This window comes from Hemibagrus wyckioides, linkage group LG20 (assembly GCF_019097595.1).
Source record: "Hemibagrus wyckioides isolate EC202008001 linkage group LG20, SWU_Hwy_1.0, whole genome shotgun sequence".
NCBI classification, from domain to species: Eukaryota; Metazoa; Chordata; class Actinopteri; order Siluriformes; family Bagridae; genus Hemibagrus; species Hemibagrus wyckioides.
The window spans coordinates 14,348,901-14,367,495 of NC_080729.1; the positions used below are offsets into that span (position 1 = coordinate 14,348,901).

The following is an 18,595-nucleotide window of genomic DNA, read 5'->3' on the forward strand; positions in this document are numbered from 1 at the left end:
CTTCTGTAACCTATTCTTCTGTACTATACTGCACTCTGCTCTCCTCTTTTGTGCTTCTACTCTTCTATACTCTACGCCAGTGTACTGTGCTCTACTATACTTTACTCTTTTAACTCGTGGTCAATATTGCAAACACAGAGACTGTATTATGTTTTCAGGCAAAACAGCATAGTTACTTCAAAACAAAAATCCTTTAGCAGTTGTAGATAATTAAAGCTATATATCTGTTTATAGCATTTATTTTTAATAAAAAAGGTACATTTGAAAGATCACAACCTGTTTTCCCTTTCACTTAAGCACATTGTTGGCTGGATGCATTGAATATTAATTGAGGAAGATTTTGAGATTGACTTCCATTTAAGGATGATTTCTCAGTGAGGATCAGCCCTTTTTCCAGGGAGAAAATGTCTGGATGTTGCTGTTCCTCACAGATACACGAACTTATATTAAGTAACTGCTGTTGTTCCAGTTTTATTCTAAAGACAGAGTGAGAATAACTACCTGGCTTGGAGGTTTTCAGTGACACTGACGGCTTTAACTTCAGTACAGGCGAGGAATAGTTTGGCACATAGCTCTGGGGCAGGCTGATTTTGCTGAGCTCTCTGTCTGCCTTCGGCGATGGCGCTGCATGGTAATTTAATGAACCATTTTCTGACCAAATCCAATGGACGAATTAAGCGCCTCCCGGCTGACCGTGTGCCGAGGTGCTTGTTCTCAACCTCAAATTAGTCAAACTTCACTTGCAGCAGGGGGGCACTGCGACAGAGCTGCAGGAGGGTCGACATGCTGTGCCAAATACACACACACACACACCTTGCTGAAGGTTTATCAACTTAGCAGACATGCTGCCTTGCGATGTTTCCACTTAGCTACTGTGTGATGGCTGTTTTGTTTTGGATTAGGAAATATTTAAAGGAAGTAGTGTGAGCAGTGTAGCGTGTCTAAACTACGCAATGAGAATAGAGGTTGGCATATTCAAAGAGAAATTAAAAAATGACAGGCTTCCTAAAGAGTCTCATAGAGAGTCTCAAAGAGACACAGCGTAGCTCAAAAGGGAGAGAACAAAACCTTGTCAAACAGAATTATTTCTTTTCTTCTTGTGACCTTTTCCAACAGACATGCGACTATTTTTAGCGTTGCAGCAGTGCTGTTGATATTGAAATAAATTGAACATGATCGTTTTTCACAGTGAAAATGACCTTCAACTTTTTGATCATTTCCATAAACTCAGTGAATATCAACACACTAGAGTTCGAGTCAAGAATGTTGTTGCTATTAGCCTAGGCTTAATCGAGGATAGGGGATGTAACTGAATACACGAAATATTACAGTGATGTAGCTGAGGTTGAGGAACTGTTAGAGCCTTCAACTTCGAGGACAACAATTAATACACACACTAACATTATACATCACACTGTAGACTGAACATAACTGCAGAAAGGACATTCATAATCACACTCTCCGGTGTTTAGAATAATTTATTATCACACTCTCCGGTGTCACCCAAATGAGGAGGAGGTTCCCTTCTGAGTCTGGTTCCTCTCAAGGTTTCTTCCTCATACCATCTAAGGGAGTTTTTCCTTGCCACACTTGCCTCAGGCTTGCTCACTAGGGATGATTTTATCTAACATCTAGGACTTTTTACACAATGTTTTTTGTTTCATATGTTCTGTAAAGGCCTTTCGCCCTATGTGCGCTGGGATAAGCTCCAGCAGACCCCCTGTGACCCTAATTAGGAATAAGCGGGTATAGACAATGGATGGATGGATGTTCTGTAAAGCTGAATTAATATTTCATTATTAAAAGCGCTATTCAAATAAAACTGAATTGAATTGAATTCACACACCATGCTGACTTATTAAGAGGGTACAGGGCTCATATTTAAAAAAACAAAACAAAAAAACAATAGGCCACACCCATTTTGCCTTTGAAAAAGGACCACGAGAATTGGTGCACTAAACAGATACAGATATAAATTATATCACTGTCTTACACCCTTAGAAGGGGAACATGTGTAATATAGCCCCTCGAGGGGAAAAAAAGTAGTTTGATGCTTGGAGCTGTAGGGAATCTTTCCTCCTCTCAATTATTCACACCCAGACATTTAGCCTCCAGGGCCACTTTTCTTTCCCTCCTCCATCTCAATTCTCCCCTTCCCCCTGTCTGTTTCTCTATTTCAATCAGTAGAGCTGGATGTAGAACTGAAGGTCACAAGTGAGGCATTTGGAAAAAAAACAGGCTCTATAGATAAGTCCTGTTGCTCATCCACAATCTCTCCGTCAGTGCACAGTGAGATGCCACTGCAATGAGCTCTCCATTTCCAGAGACTAGTTTATACTTTCTCAGTGTTTTGTGTTGGTGTAGATAATGAAGGCTGCAGCTGTGATTCTCTATACAGGAGTTATTTTCCTATTAAAACTAGTCATTGATTTAACTATCATCAGAGAGTACTTCGGACACAGTTCCTCAGCATGGTCCTACAGTCTGTGGATAACATCGTGAGTGATAGATTAGGCTTATATCATCATTTTATACACGAGAAAGAAAAAACTCAGATTGATCTTTATTACATTTCTGAAAGGATGTAAGTATATCATTATAACGTTATTCCTTGAATGAAAATAGGAGGATACTGTATACGCAGGTATTGCTGTCTGCCTCTGAACCTCTCTTCATGATTATAGACAAGATACAATCTCTCCCTCGCTGCCTGCTTTCTTCGTTTATTCTCACTTTAATTTCCGTGGCGCTATAAGTATGCACTGAATGTACTGAGATGAACTTTGATTTAGGTTCCTATTAAAGCCGACTAGCTTAAACAGCTTAAAAACTCAGACGACCTGGAGACTTTTCAGCGCACTTTTTCGGTGTACTATTCCTTTTCAAGGACGAAATGTTAACACTAGCTAAATGAAACCTTGGAAAACTTTACATCTGCAGTGATAATTTACTTGTAAGGACATCTGATAGTCCTATATTGCTCTGCAATAAAAAACAAAACAAAAAAAACAAAAAACAATATTGTTTGCAAAAAGACGCATATACTTGCTGGCCACTTTATTAGGAACTTATTTATTCGATTCAATTCAATTTATTTTGTATAGCGCCTTTTACGGTGGATATTGTCTCAAGGCAGCTTTATAGAAGTAGCGAAACAGAGAAAAAAAATGTATTAAATTTCGTTATTAAACTATTTTATCCTTAGTTTTCAATTTTCAGTTCAACTGTCAGCCAATCCTGGCAGCAATAAAATGCATAAAAATATACAGAGAGAAGTCAGTTACTGTTCACATCAAACAAGAGAATGAGGAAAATGTGTCCTGGGATTTTTACACACAACTGTGTATAGAGTTTAGACAGTAAAACACCTTGATGGGAGAGATAGAGGAGAATGTGTAGACAGGTTTAAGCTGACACGAAGGCTACTCATACTCGAATAATCACTTTTTACATCCATAGTGAGCAGAACAGCAATCTCTGAGGCAGATGGGATACAATGCCAGAAGAGAACATTTTTGTTTCACTCCTTTCAGCCATCTAAGACTACGGAGGGCACATGCTCACCAAAACTGGACAGTTAAAGACTGGAAAAGTGCTGCTTGTTCCTTTCGCCATCTTCATCTGCTCAGTTTCTGTGAGTCTACCCACTGTAGCCTCAGTGTCCTGTTTTTGGCTGACGTGAGTGGAAGTAAATGCGGTCTTCCTTTCAGCTTGAACCAGCCTGGCAGTTCTCCTCTGACCTCTCTACTCCCATTCAGATTTGAGTTAGGCACATGGGAACTGTGCTAATATTTTTGCATTTATCCCGTCATTTTGTTAACGTCATAATTTCAGTTACTTATTGCCTAAACAACTATTATATTACAATTGTGTACATCTAGTGAGTTAAGCAAAGGTAGGGGCTCTTTTTTAAACAGGATCTGCTTCTTTCTAATTTCGTTCCAAAAATTCTACACAGTATGTTCCTTTTAATATAGAATTTTGCTTCGAGTTGTAAATTGGGGCATCAGACTTTCATGTGTGAGTGTGTGTATGTTTTTAGGCTAAGTCAATGTGTTCTGCCACTTGTACTTGTGTCTGAAGTGCAAAGCATTTATAGGCAGACCTGCTGTAAATCATGAAGGAGGCTGAAACGAACCAGCACACCGAGACCTCCTACTGTCCCTGAGCTTAACTGCCACTACACATCTCACTGGAACCCTGTGGCACATCTATAAATACGCAGCTATAAATCACCCAACACAACACAGATAGAACAGTCAGACAACCGTCACAGCTCTGTATTAATTCCCTGCATGGGAAACACACCTTCAAGCATGCTTGTGTTTCATTCTAATACTATGGTTTTATATCTAATATGTGTTGAAGTGATTGCTGCTATCTGTCTGAGTGGCAACAGATGGATACTAATCCCTCATTCAGCCCATCAAAACCAGCGATGAGATGCCTGACTCAGATACTAAGCTGCCAATCCTTAAGGAAATGGAAGTCTTGCATGAAATGACACATTGTACTGCTAACGCCTTTAATCAAAAATAATTCAGGTACTTTTCCCATTGCATTTGGATTTTGTTCTGAGCTTGAGCAGTCGCTTTTTATGGGATATCAGTTCACATCAGTGGCTGTAATCCAGAAAAGTATCTCTTAGTGTCTTTATTTCCCCTTTAGAGTCAACCATTAGGAGCATTTGCCTTTATTAAGCTATAAATGAACCCAATGAGCTACTGAGCCATCATGGCCCTGGATTCTTTCTACTACTTAATGCTTATCGAGCAGTGTCGTGTTAATGTAGCTTAATGGTACTAGTAATCGAGCCATCTGGTCTTTAGAGTCATAAGAGGGACAAGTTCAATACCCAGGGACATTTAAAAAATCTTAGTAAGGCTACAAACTGTTTAAGAAAACAATGTACCTAGACAGAGTGCCACAGGTTTTTTACAGTTCCCGATGCTCAATCCAGAGCTTCACAGTTACTGTATTGCAAAATGTTCCCCTCCAGGGTTTCAGGTTTCCTCCCATCATCCAAAAAACATGCAGATAGGTAATGGGATTGCCTGGCATCTCACCTAGGATGTATTCCCACCTTGCACCCAGTGTGACCAGGATACGTTTTGTGACCCTGAGTATGTCATATGCTGCCTGGAGTTGTAATAGTTTATGTCCAGTGATGTAAATTATCATGATACACTCAGTTGTCATAATGTTTCATAAGACTGACGTGATCATGTCACATAAACACGATGTATGCTGTCAGGATAATAATATTGAAAGATATGACATTACTGTTACTGTGATTTTTTTTATTGATATAATACTTGCGATAAAATATATAGACTATAGAAAAATCTTAAAATGTCATGGCATTAAACATTACCACAACTTTCATTGTGCTTACTAGTGATGCTAAAATGACATGTCACTGGATCTAAAGTGTCATGACAACTCAGGGACTCATATGAAATCTACAGCTGGTCTTTAGTAAGCTGTATAGGGTCATGTGACAGCTAGAGTGACCTTTTAGCGAAAATATTTGCTATCTGACTGGCAAGCAGAAATTATTTGTGTTATATTTTTAAAGTTAGGGCTAGCATAACCTTGGTTCTAGGTGCTAATTGCTGCAAAACATTAAAATACTCCTTCTGTGCCAACGTGAAGAATCTACTGTATAAGATATCTGCCTCATTAACTAATTGAACTACTCAAGTTCAGTAATACCAGCAGTGCAAAGCTGTATCTGTACAAATATGAGCATGTGCATAAGGAAGAGATATAGTTCCTTTAACACACACTGTCTAAAAGTCTTGATTTTTTGTTCTCTCATAGTACAAGCAAGTGGAGCAGTACATGTCCTTCCACAAACTTCCAGCAGACTTCCGGCAAAAAATCCACGACTACTATGAGCATCGCTACCAGGGCAAGATGTTCGATGAGGAGAGCATCCTGGAGGAGTTAAACGAACCGCTCAGAGAGGTAAGACAGAGCATGCTCACAAAGTGTGGTGGGAATGGTCATGTACACATCCGTGTGTAAACATTTATGGAAAAACCATCCCAGGAGCCCATGCAGTTCTCTTCTCACTTTCCAAAACAACAAAGGGATGCAAACAGTGAAATGTGTTGTGCTGCACAAAACAATCTATCTCTTAGGAAAGGTACAATGAGTACTGTAGATTGCTTTTTTTTCTACTGCAAACTCTCAGTAAGGATGTGGTGAGCGGAAAAGCATCTCAGAACACACAACACACTGATCTCTAGAGACTGCTTTATGTGAAATCAACAATTTCCTAAATACTTAAAGCAACAATATACAACATACAACAAATGCTGACACCAACAAATATGCCTCAGTTAATATCACTGAGATTACATTTTCCCTCCTTCTGATGTTTTATGTACTGTATACTGTATATCATTCATGTACTCCTGGTGGTCCAGCGGCAGGATCCTGTGCTCTCATTGCTGCGGCCCGGGTTCGATTTCCGGGCAGGTCTCTAACCCAGCCACTTAAGTGTTAACTCTCAGTGTTGGTTCCAAGCAAATGGGAGGGTAGTGTCAGAAAGAGCATCCGGCATAAAACCTGTGCCAAATCAAAACTTGCGGACCAAATGATCTGCTGTGGTGACCCCAAATAGGTAGCAGCCGAAAGAACAACAACAACAGCAGCATCCCAGATAGCAAAATAGGTCTGGCCCAGATCTGGCCCACACAATGCACTTACACTTGGCCCACGTGCCACAAAGAATGACGGCCCTTTGGTGGCCCATGTCTGGTTTGCCAGATGTGGGCCAGCACAGGGCCACACCACATAAACCAAACAATAACCGGGCCACATCTGGCATGCCATCATATAAACAGTGCCATCACTGCCAGATCTGGTCGGCATCTGGTTGACATACCACTTGCCATGCCAGAACTCAGCCAGCAGTGCCGGCTTAATGCCAGATCTGGCCCGGACCCGTCTGCTATGTGGGATACTGTATATCATTCATATTGGTTACACACCCTACTCTTCTTACCTCCCTAGGAAATTGTGAACTTCAACTGCCGTAAGCTGGTGGCCTCAATGCCCCTGTTCGCCAATGCTGATCCCAACTTCGTCACAGCCATGCTAACTAAGCTCCGCTTTGAGGTCTTCCAGCCCCGGGATTACATCATCCGTGAAGGCACCATTGGCAAAAAGATGTACTTCATCCAACACGGCGTAGTCAACGTCATCACCAAAGGAACATTGGGAATGAAACTGTCCGACGGCTCCTACTTTGGAGGTAAAGTGTCCTGTCATCCCGTGAACCTGTTTTCATAACTGCCTAAATGAGGCTGAAATTAAACTGTCACATTCTGTAATGGAGGTGCCCAATTTCTAATTAAAACCCTACAACATTTAGAACAAGATCTACCTCAGTAATTAGCGTGTTTCACAAGATAGAATTCAAGTCGAATATTTAAGCATCTTTTAATGTGGTCTATCACAATCTTTCCACCCAGGCAATAACACTCGACAATGACTTCGAAGATCTGTCATTTATGATAGCATAATAATCCCGAGCTAGTAAAGTCATTTAACTCCGACAATTTTATGTGACAAGCATAATTCAATTAGTACTTAGCCAGCTACAATGCTCATGCTGATAAGCTAGCATGATAATTATATCCCTGTGATGTGGAAACCATTAATGAGTTTATTTTACGGTATACTGCAAAATCTCCGGCCTGTTTGATGTAGTCTAGCTCACACAAACCTTCAGGCTCAGATTAAATAACAGTGTTATGATGCTATTATCCAATGCTTTCAAAGGGCAGCAAGCCAGAATGGCAGGTTTTAATTGAAAGTCGGCAGAAAATATCAAGTCGGTTTTTGTAGATCTCAGAGTTAGCTTTGTTAAGTGCAGGTGCCTGCCTTTTGCATCCTATTGTTTACAGTGACAAGGGTGTAGGCTGTACAGATAATTACTCTCTTAATGTGCTCTGCATTGTAATTAAACTCCAAACCCATGCTTCACAGGCATCTAGATTTATTTCCCTGCGATTTCTCATTTCACATAGTGCACCATAAAAATGGCGAACGGCGAACACTTACACGTGGAATGGATAGTCAGTGACCTTTTCTTTTACAGAGTTGCTCAACAAAGGCTTCTTTTCATAAGGCCTTCTTGAATGGAATTTTTTGAATGAATTTCAGTAACATCAAAGACATACTTGGTTTGCAGTGGTGTTAGGATTTGATGTTTACATAAGCAGCAAAGCTATTAATATTTACCAGAAAGACCAGAGATGTTGCCATATACCGTACAATAAACTCATTATTGATTTCCTTTACTTGTTTAGTATTAGTGGTAATAGCAGCAAGAATAGTAGCAGTAGGTGTGATAGTCATGGTAACAGTAGTAGCATAACTACCTGAAAATTAGTAGTAGTAGAAGTATCAGAATTACTACAGTAGTAGGAGCAGTATTAATAGTAGGGGTGGCAGTAGAAGCAGTAATAAGAGTAACAGTAGTAGTACTTCATAGCCAGACAAGGAGGAGGAGAACCAGTAGGAGTAATAATAGGAGTCATAATAGTAGTAGAAGTAATGTGCTTACATTAGAGCTTAATGCATTGACTCTAAATAGTCCAGGAAGTCCATAGTGGGCTTACATTATCCTGAGACACTTTTTTTTTAATAGACTTTTTTAAAATTTTTTGGTGATCTTGGGGTACGAGAAATTTGAAAAGTTGATTTATTAGGCTTGTAGATGCAGCATGGATCAGTGGGTTCAGTTGTATGTGTTAGCCTACAGAGATGTTGTACACTGATCAGTCATAACATTATGACCACCTGCCTAATATTGTGTTGGTTCCCCTTTTGCTGCCCTGACCCATCATGCACTGTGTATTCTGACACCTTTCTATCAGAACCAGCATTAACTTCTTCAGCAATTTGAACAACAGTAGCTCATCTGTTGGATCGGATCACACGGGCCAGCCTTCACTCCACACATGCATCAGTGAGGCTTGGCCGCCCATGACCCTGTCGCCAGTTCACCATTGCTGTCCGGGAACACCCCACAAGAGCTGCAGTTTTGGAGATGCTCTGATCCAGTCGTCTAGCCATCACAATTTGGCCCTTGTCAAACTCGCTCAAATCCTTACGCTTGCCCATTTTTCCTGCTTCTAACACATCAACTTTGAGGACAAAATGTTCACTTCCTGCCTAATATATCCCACCCACTAACAGGTGCCATGATGAGGAAATAATCAGTCTTATTCCCGTCAGCTGTTAGTGGTCATAATGTTATGCCTCATCAGTGTATGGAACAATGTTATAGTGATTGAGGAGACTTTCACTAATCTTCCCTAAAAGGTGGTTGCCAAGTTGTGGCATGAACAACCTAGATGTTATGGATTTAGATAATGATATATACAGTATATGAGCCAAATGAGATAAGGAACAGTGACTAATGATTGTCAACTAATTTCAATGAATTAAAAAAAAATGTTTTAATATCCAGTTTGCATTTCTAACAAATGTGTTTGTATTAATTACTAATGATTAGTTTCCCAAAAATACAGCAAGGTTTTTTTCTGTCCTTATATTATCTTTGCAATAATATAGTGTTAATAAACTCTATATATTCATATGATTGACTCTACATGAGCAGCACAAATGAATAAACTTCAGTTTTCCCCTTTTTTGTTCACTGGGCATTAAAATGAAATGAGCCTGCTTAGCATTGTAGATCTGTGGAGCAGCTATTCTTTCTGAATTTTAGGAGTGGAAGATGATCCTTGCGTGCCTTTAAAATCCTGATGACTCAGCACTCCTGAGCCGCAGTGAACAGGGAGGACCGGGAGCCCCCCCCAAGTGACCTTGGAAAGGTTGCGACTAAAACAGATGCCTTCTGTAGCCGGAGTTAAAAGGGTTTTTCAGATGGTCCTCCCCTGGGGTGTTCAGTGAGACAGATATTGAACAAAATCATGAGAGAAATATCAGTAGCAGCACCAGCTTGGTTTTTGGTTCCCCTTCAATGCAGTGTGCCAGCCTCCGGGGCTTTACAAAATAGAGCTGAGACAGAGATGCAAGTCGGGTGGCTAGCCTGTGTCTGTGTGTGTGTCATAGCTGCCTGTGTGTATTCATGCATGCCCATGCATTCATTTGTTTGGGCATTCATTTGTGTGTGTGTGCTTTCAAATATACTGCCTCTTGACTTGATGAATGGGACCCAGACGTGAGTGAGTGGCTATGGAGTGACACTGCTGTCTATAATTAACTTCAGCCTCCTGGAAGGAGGATATTGGAATTTGCATCTGCTGATCCAGAACTGATTTAGAACGCAGGCTGGGGGCCGGCTCTGATTGATGGCAGGCAATGTTAATACAGTGGCCGGTGTTTATAACGACGACAAGGTGTGCTAGAACGTTTTCATCACTCACGGATTACAGGAGAACTGCACAAGCTTGTGACTTATGTTTGCAACAGTCCTGTGTACTAGCACTTAATTACAAATTCCACTATCACACAATAATCTTCTAAATCAGGATGTTTCCTTCTCTTTATGAAATGCTGTTCATGCTGTGTGACAGAGCAGCAAAACAGACTCAGAGGAAAGTGTTACCAGCCCTCTTGCACACACATGAGCTCACAGATGCTCACGATTGACTAGTGTGACTGTGTTTCAAAGGGATGAGAGAGTATGCCATCCCACCCACCCTGAGAGAAGGACCAATTTTGCTTCATTGGCTCCTGGCCATGGATGCCTGTGGCATCGTTTGGATTTGAACTCATATTCTCCAGATGATAGGCCAATTACTGCACCCATTTGTTCTGCAAAACTTGTAGATCTGATTTGGATGCCAGAAACGAAACTTTGTACTGAGGTACGTTTATTTTAAAAAGACAGGGGATGTAGCCCTAGTAGCTGATGGATACCAGCTACCCGAGCAACCCCTTTTTTGCACGCTATAAATAATGATTGAAGAAAGTCTCCCATCATTCCAAACACCATATAAAACTAATCTATTCTCGTGAGGCATATTGATCAAGCTGAAACTTGAATAAGCTCAGAAAAGTGAATTGGAGCTACAGACATCAATTTTGTCTCATTTCTATGTTCTCAAGATTTTCCATATCTGTTCTAGCTTACAGTTTAGTTTGTGGCTGTCAACATCCCAGTGGGTGAGAAATGGAAAAGAACGTGTCGTTATGCAAAATCGCAGATGCAAATCAAGTTGCTTTGTGTATTTGTGGTTTGATTTTCTCTCAGAAATCTGTTTGCTAACACGAGGCCGCCGGACAGCGAGTGTTCAAGCGGAGACATACTGCCGTCTTTACTCACTCTCTGTGGACAACTTCAACGAAGTTCTGGAGGAGTACCCTATGATGAGAAGAGCTTTTGAGACCGTGGCCATTGACAGACTCGATCGTCTAGGTAAGAGGGTCAAACTCTCCTATTAACGTGCACTCCACACTTATGTAGCCACTTGTTTCTCTAAGATGTTGAAGGTGAGAGATGGAGTTGTGTCAACTGCTCTGTGAAAACTCTTAAAGAACCAAAAGTCAATGACAATGAAAACAAAATTTGTCTTTTGTTTTCACAGTACCATAGGCCTTGTGCAAAAAACAAATATGTCCCCACTTTCAGTGGGTCAGCTGAGTCATCCATATTCAGTCATCCGCATTTTAAAAATTGCTTTAATGTGCTGTGCAAGTATATTGTAGAACTGTGACTAAATTCTATTATTATAAAATAAGTGCAAATGTGCCATGACAGCTTTCTTTGTAGATGAATTATCATTTTCTATCTGGTCCCTAACAGGAAAGAAGAACTCCATCTTGATGAACAAAGTGCAGCATGACCTCAACTCTGGTGTCTTCAACAACAGAGAAAATGAAATGATCCAGGAGATTGTGAAGTACGACCGAGAGATGGTCAAACTGGTGGACTTTCAGCGTCCACGTGCCATGTCTATGACGGCCGCAGTACCTGGTGGCATATTTGCCCCACCGGGCCAGTCACAGGGTGCCTCAGCAATCGCCACCCTACAACAGGCAGTAGCCATGAGTTTCTGTCCACAGATGGCAAATCCTCTGGTGTGCCCAAGCACTCTACAATCACCCCGCATGGTCCGGCGCTTCCAGGTAATCCAGAACCTTTCCAGTCCTGCATCTGTCTCTCCCATGCAGCCACAACCACCAGGCCCGATGCCAGGGGGTGCAGGTGCTTCTGCTGCCACATCCAGTCCACCTGTGCAGAGCCCATTGGCACCAACGGGCTCAAGGACATTCCAGTATGGCTGCAGCCCCATGGGTGGGCGTACAGGATCTCAGCTATCTCTTGTCCAGCAGCATGTGCCCAGTCCAACGCGCAAAGGCACCCACTCTCTGCAGCATGCAGAGAGCCTGAGCCAAGATGCCCGTGCATTGTCCACTTCTCAACCCTCTCTGCCCCAGGACGGAGTGACAGCTGTTGGTACCAGCCCACCACCCTCAGCCCACGTCTCCTCCACATCTATTGGGCCGCAGCAGGCCCCTCACCCTGCAATACCTGGGCCCTCTGGAATCAGAAGCGCTGTACCTCACAGAATGGTACATCCTCACCAGATGTCACCCTCCACTCCACCTCCTGTCGGTGGCGCAGGGCCAAGTTATCTCGAGCCAATAGTGCACAAGAAAGATTCTATAGTTAGCCTCCCTGAGACGGACTCCACTATCAGATCCAGGCTGTCTTCAAACCTCTGACCAAACTCTGGTGTATGTTGACATGGTGGCACTGTTGTGTGTCCTAAGGTTTTCTGTACCCAAAGGAAGCAGAATGTGCATTGTGTAGGGGGAGTAATCAGATCCTTAATAGATACAATGCCACCATTTTAACCAGGATGAACAGGTGGGATTTTCCTAGCTCGCCTACTCATGTAGTTACTCCCTCGTTCAGCTATCAATTTCCCTTCTGCTGTCTTTGTTCTGAAGAATTAAGTGGATAGAGAAAAATTCTGTAGTATTCTGTAGAGTCCATACAATGCAATCTGGCCTGAGCTAGGACTTAAAGAAAATCAGGGACTTGTATCACATGACAATGATGAAATTTTAAGCTTTGCAAAAGTGTTTTTGAGTGTCCTTTGTTCTGTATAATTGTAGCAAAAATAACTAGCTGTTCTTCATATTCTTGTAAAATATAAATGAAAATAGTATTATAGACCGCTGGTCGATCTTATATTGATATGTAAATAGAATATGTTTTAAAAGAAAAATGACACAAAATATCTTCATTGTACCCACTCAAAAAAACCAAAGTTGAGCTTGGTTGAGTTTGCTCATGTCTGTGTCAAAGAAGAAAAAGAATTCAAAAGAAACGCCATTTATTTAACTGCCTTTATTCCAAGTTTAGAAGCCATATATGTGGTAAGTGTGAGTCTATGGGGGTGAAGGAAAGGGGAGGGGTGGTCTGGGGTGTAAGTTCTTTATTTATTTATTGACCTGTTTTCTCATGAGAGTGTAAAACCACTGTAGTGAAGCAACTGTTTTTTCTTTCATTTATTTTGCTGGGCATTTTGACAGATGTGTTTTTTTAAAGGTAAAGGCAATACCCCAGAGCTTCTATCCTGCACTGAGAGTTCTTACTGATGAACATCACTGACTCTCTATTAGGAGATACCAAAACAGTAGTAACTAGAAATGGATAACCAAAAGAATCTATTTCTGAACTGTGATCCCAAATGCAATATGCCTTTAGTCTCGCTGTTTAGTTGTGCTGTGTGAATGTTTTATTTGGATGTATTTAAAGGATATTTTATGGTTGTAGGTAATGGAGAGTAATAAAATGAAACACGAGAGGAAATGTTTCTGTAAAATATTTAAAAAAATTTAGAGTTTAGCTTCAATTGTAAATATTAAATTCCTGAATTATAGTTTTATTTGCATGGCTACAATTCAGAATTGACATTACCCAGAAAAAAGCTGGTTTTTAGCTGATACTGGTAGTTGAATTTGTGGTAATAAAGTGCTGCAGTAATTCACTTAAATATAGACACTTAAAGCCAGCATAACATACCGGAAAAAAATTCTAAATAATTTTACTGCAGCATTTTATTATACCATCTTGAAAAACAAAACAAAACAAAACCATTATTCGTTCAACTTGACTAGTATTGGCAATATTCTGCACTTTACCAAAACCTCCAAGATATTATTAATGAAGAAGCTGTTGTGTAAGCATTTTTAATGGGATTGTTGATTAAGAGAAATCGGCCAAATCTTTTTGTTTGATCACTGAAACAAAATACTCATCTCGATTTGCATCTTTGGAAGACATGCTAGCTTAACAGTTTGTAGCTGAACAGTTAACCGCTGCATTTTTATTTTTCACTCGGATTGTAAATATGACCTTGTAAATCAGTTGTAAATCAGTCTGATTAGTAAAGTGAGCTTATTAATACTGATAAAAAGAAAAAAGAACAAAAAAAAAAAGAAAGGACGCTGAACTCAGATGGACGACGGTGCGTATTTGTTCCTGAATGTATGCCGACTGGCGTTTACTGCCATGTAAATAGAATCATATCGACTAATGCAAAATGGAAAACGTGTGTATTTCGCTGAGTGTTTATTGTGATGATCAACCGTTGATTATGCTAATTAGCTACTTAATTACGAACGAACCGTTTGTGTTACTTCCACCATTACTTGCTAGAAGATGGATATTAGATATTAAAAAAAAAATAAATGGGGAGAAATTAAAGCCAATAAGCAAACAAACAAACAAGCACACACTATATCCCCATGAGCACCCTCTAGAGAGAGACGATGATGCTAACTCACAATATTGTTCATAATAGGTGATTTTGACGAGTTGCTGGAACGGATGCAGTTTTATCGATGCAGTAAAATAGCGGCAACATAACTCACGTTCATACTCAGTCCCATATCTTTATTAGTGTTGTAAGGTTTAGCTCAGTAAGTCTTTTACCACTAGCATTAGGATCGACCATCAAAATGAAGGATGGTGCAAATCGAGTCAATATGACTGAATGAAAAACTATTTCGAGTCCTACGGAGCTGACATTGCCATTTTCTATCAGTAATGGGATATTAGATCTACCTGAGTCCTGAGAATACCTGATTTGTGGTGTATCTTTAATTACACGCAAATGATACTTCCTGTACTGCCATTTTTTTCTGAATGTCTCGTTGAGTTTTGGTTTGTTTTGTTGTCTCATTTTCAGAGATTAGCAAATACTTTTGTTTTTTGTATCTCCTGTTTTAAGTGTACACTGTAAGTCCCCGACGTACTGACATACTAATGTATTCTAAAGTGAGCTAAACAAATCGAATGCATATCTATTATATGTATTGCTGTGGTTTTACTGCACATGACTGAAACTGTTTATTTTTGTAACCATGCACTTATGCTGGCCCTATTTACGCTGCTATTTTAGGCTCTGCTAGAAAGAAACGTCTTCGGAGGATTGTGTACGAAGCGGGGTCACAGTCAGCGCCGACGTGATCCTTCATAGTGCCAGTTAACCTGGCGAATATTGAAAGAAAGAAAGAAAGAAAGAAAGAAAGAAAGAAAGAAAGAAAGAAAGAAAGAAAGAAAGAAAGAAAGAAAGAAAGAAAGAAAGAAAGTGATTTGAGTTTCAGCATGGAATCGATTGGCTTCATTTCACTGTAACGATAGCAATCCTGATCGAAGTATTCCTTTAAGTAGGGATTTCGAGTATCTTCTTTTTATTTTCTGTACTTTTCCCTGACGAAAGAAAAAGAAAAAAGTAAACAAAAAAACAAACAAAAACAAAACAAAACAACAACAAAAAAAAACGTTCTTTCTGGGGCAGAAAGGCAAGACGTCAGCTTTCCTCATCTTAGCTGAATAACGGACAATAATTTGAGAGGACCGTCATACAAACCTCTTGTTTCACAGTACCGCATGTAAACGGTACAGAATGCCTTGGTATAAGAAAATGTCTTAGTAAATCAGGGTACTTTGTGTTTTTTTGTTATGATAAGTGTTATTTTTTGCGTCTTTACGGTGTGCCCCGATGCACAATTTAACGTAGGCCAACATACCTAGTGCCTAGTAATACCTAGTTTCCACATTGTCTATTTTAGTGGTACTTGACCTTGTAAAAAGAATAACTGCAAACTGTGTATTTATTTTTGTTTTGTTTCGTTTTTTTACCTTGCAATATATGTACAATATAGCTGCTGAATAGTTGTTAGCAACATAAAACGAATAATCCAGCATAGTCTTTCCCAATGTTGGGAGACACAACTTGCACATTCATGTTTGTCTGGACTTTTGAATGCAGTGGATCACGGAGTACATAACCAAAACCTCTGCTCCACCCGGAATGTTGCTTTTCACTGGAGCCACCAGAGCAGACTTTGCTTTTGCGATCCCTAGACATCACGCCAGATGGCTTTTTAAAAATCAAACTCGCCTCTGTAGATGCCAGCTGAGCACACACACACACACACAGATCAACTCAGAAAACATCAGGGGTGAAAACATTAAATACATTCAAAATCCTATACTGAAATGCATGTATAATTTGTTTTTTTAATAACAAGTATGTAACAGTAACAGATTCACATAGATATATAAATGAAATCTAAAGAATTTTATATAGATATATTATAAAACACTGCACAGGATATGTTTAAACATATCACTAACTAGACGTGATGAGAAAAAACATTCATAGCAATTGGTTTAAAGGTGTAATCGGTCATTTTGGCTGAAATTTGCCCCCTTACATCAAACCGTATGCACTGACTGTCATACCTGCTTATTTTTTTTTGGCTGTATGTTTATTTATGTCTATTTTTTCTCCCTTAATATTTTATTGATAGAATTTGAGGAGAAATAAATCACTCAGCCCAACTGCTAAACACCGAAATTTTTGAGAAATGTGTGAGAAATGCAGAATTCCATTGACAGAAAATGAGGCCTAATTGGCTAATCTGTCCCTCAATGGAGTACAGTAGCAAAGCATCATAAGATGACTGCTAGTTTTCTTGTGCTGTGATAAAAATGCACATGGTGAGCTCTTCCCTGACATTAAACACATTTGTGTGTGTATGAATACTGAATATCCATGTGGCTCATTTTGCACGTTGTCAGGTTCAACGAAAATTTCACCCAATTATATTGAAATATTTGTCATGTGCTTAGCGATTATGGTGCTAATTTGTTTGGTGGATGCAGTATTTGTTAACTCTATGAAAAGATTGTGTGGGTTGTGTATTGCCCTGACATCATCACAAGAGGATATCGCTTGGATAGCTGGCGGTACTTAATAGGAGGAAATATTTCGACTATCTACTTTCAATGTCATGTTAAAGAAAAATCCCACGTAGTGTAGACACAAACGCTGATGCAGTCTTAACAAAGATTTGGCTCAGCTACCTATATCAATATCTAGATATTAATATGGGTCAGTGATGGTGGTATCAGCACCAAAGATGAAGCTTTGCAGGCTGATCTGTTTGAGCAGAGTTGAACAGAGGTAGAGGTGGTGCTGAGAGACCTGGACGGAATAAATAACTAAAGTGCCACTGCATCACTTTAGTGAGGTAGAGATGAAGCGAGGGCTAAATCCCACTGGCGCCGCTATCAGCGACTCGATGGACAGCATTGTGGGAAAGTGTTAACTGAAGACTGATAAAAGGACATCACGGACGGTCATTTATTAATTAGAAAGATATATATGCAAGGCATTCTGGGTGGATTTTTCTCAGTAGGTGCCTCAATAAGCACACTGCAAATAAATCCTTATAAAAGCTCTCTATTTTATAGCAGTTTTTGCATAGCGCTAAATGTTTGGGGGGGGGGGGGGTTGTGCTGTCTACTGCATGAATGAAAACCCATAACAAAGCCTGTTCAGCCGGACTTGAAGTTATTTTAAAACATGCCAGATTAAACGTTTCTTCAATGGCTGCAGACAAAATACATTCAGATTTGTGTCTACGATGATTTCAGCCCTGCTAAGCCCCCAATCAGGCTAAGTAAGGCTGTCGAGTGTTTTAAAGAGTAACTTTAGCAGGGTGAGAACTTTCATTGGGTTTGGATTTGTACTTGTAAAATGTCTGGTGCCAGTGGCTGGGAAAGTGAGAAGTCTCTATCTTTGCTGCTGTACTCCAGCTGATTGAGTCTTAGTCATGATTAGCTGTGTGTGTGCATTAAAACACACTCACCCAGTCAGATATTAGTCATTCATCGATTTGGGCGGTTGATTGAAGTGCACTAGTCGAAGATGGCCTCGTCACCATGCACCCTACCTGCTTTAAGCACCCTTCCTCCTATCTATTATGTTTCAGTTACACACCCCACCCCCACCAGCACATCTCTTCAGTTACACAGCCCATCTTTTGGTCAATAAAAGTCGAGCTAAATGATGTTAGCCCTGTAGCAAGGATAAAGCAAGTTATGAGCTTTAAAAAAAGATTATTTTATAAGCATTGATGTATATATATATATATATATATATATATATATATATATATATATATATATATATATATATATATATATAATATAATATAGCAATGACAATAAGCTCTGGAGTGATGTCTATGGCGGTGATGTGCTAAAGCTCCTGGTACAAAGCATTGTACTTTTGTC

At 40.0% G+C, this 18,595-nt stretch overlaps 1 protein-coding gene across 1 annotated transcript in view; it reads left to right on the forward strand.

Moving 5' to 3' along the window:
- The window catches only part of LOC131370557 (potassium/sodium hyperpolarization-activated cyclic nucleotide-gated channel 2-like), a 72,574-nt gene extending 54,133 nt beyond the window's left edge, over positions 1 to 18,441 (forward strand). The window contains exons 5-8 of the mRNA XM_058417903.1: positions 5,824 to 5,970; positions 7,024 to 7,264; positions 11,243 to 11,407; positions 11,795 to 18,441. Coding sequence (XP_058273886.1) covers positions 5,824 to 5,970; positions 7,024 to 7,264; positions 11,243 to 11,407; positions 11,795 to 12,717 — 1,476 coding nt within the window. The 3' untranslated portion in view covers positions 12,718 to 18,441. The remainder of the gene's footprint in view (positions 1 to 5,823; positions 5,971 to 7,023; positions 7,265 to 11,242; positions 11,408 to 11,794) is intronic.
- The last annotated feature ends 154 nt before the right edge of the window (positions 18,442 to 18,595 follow it).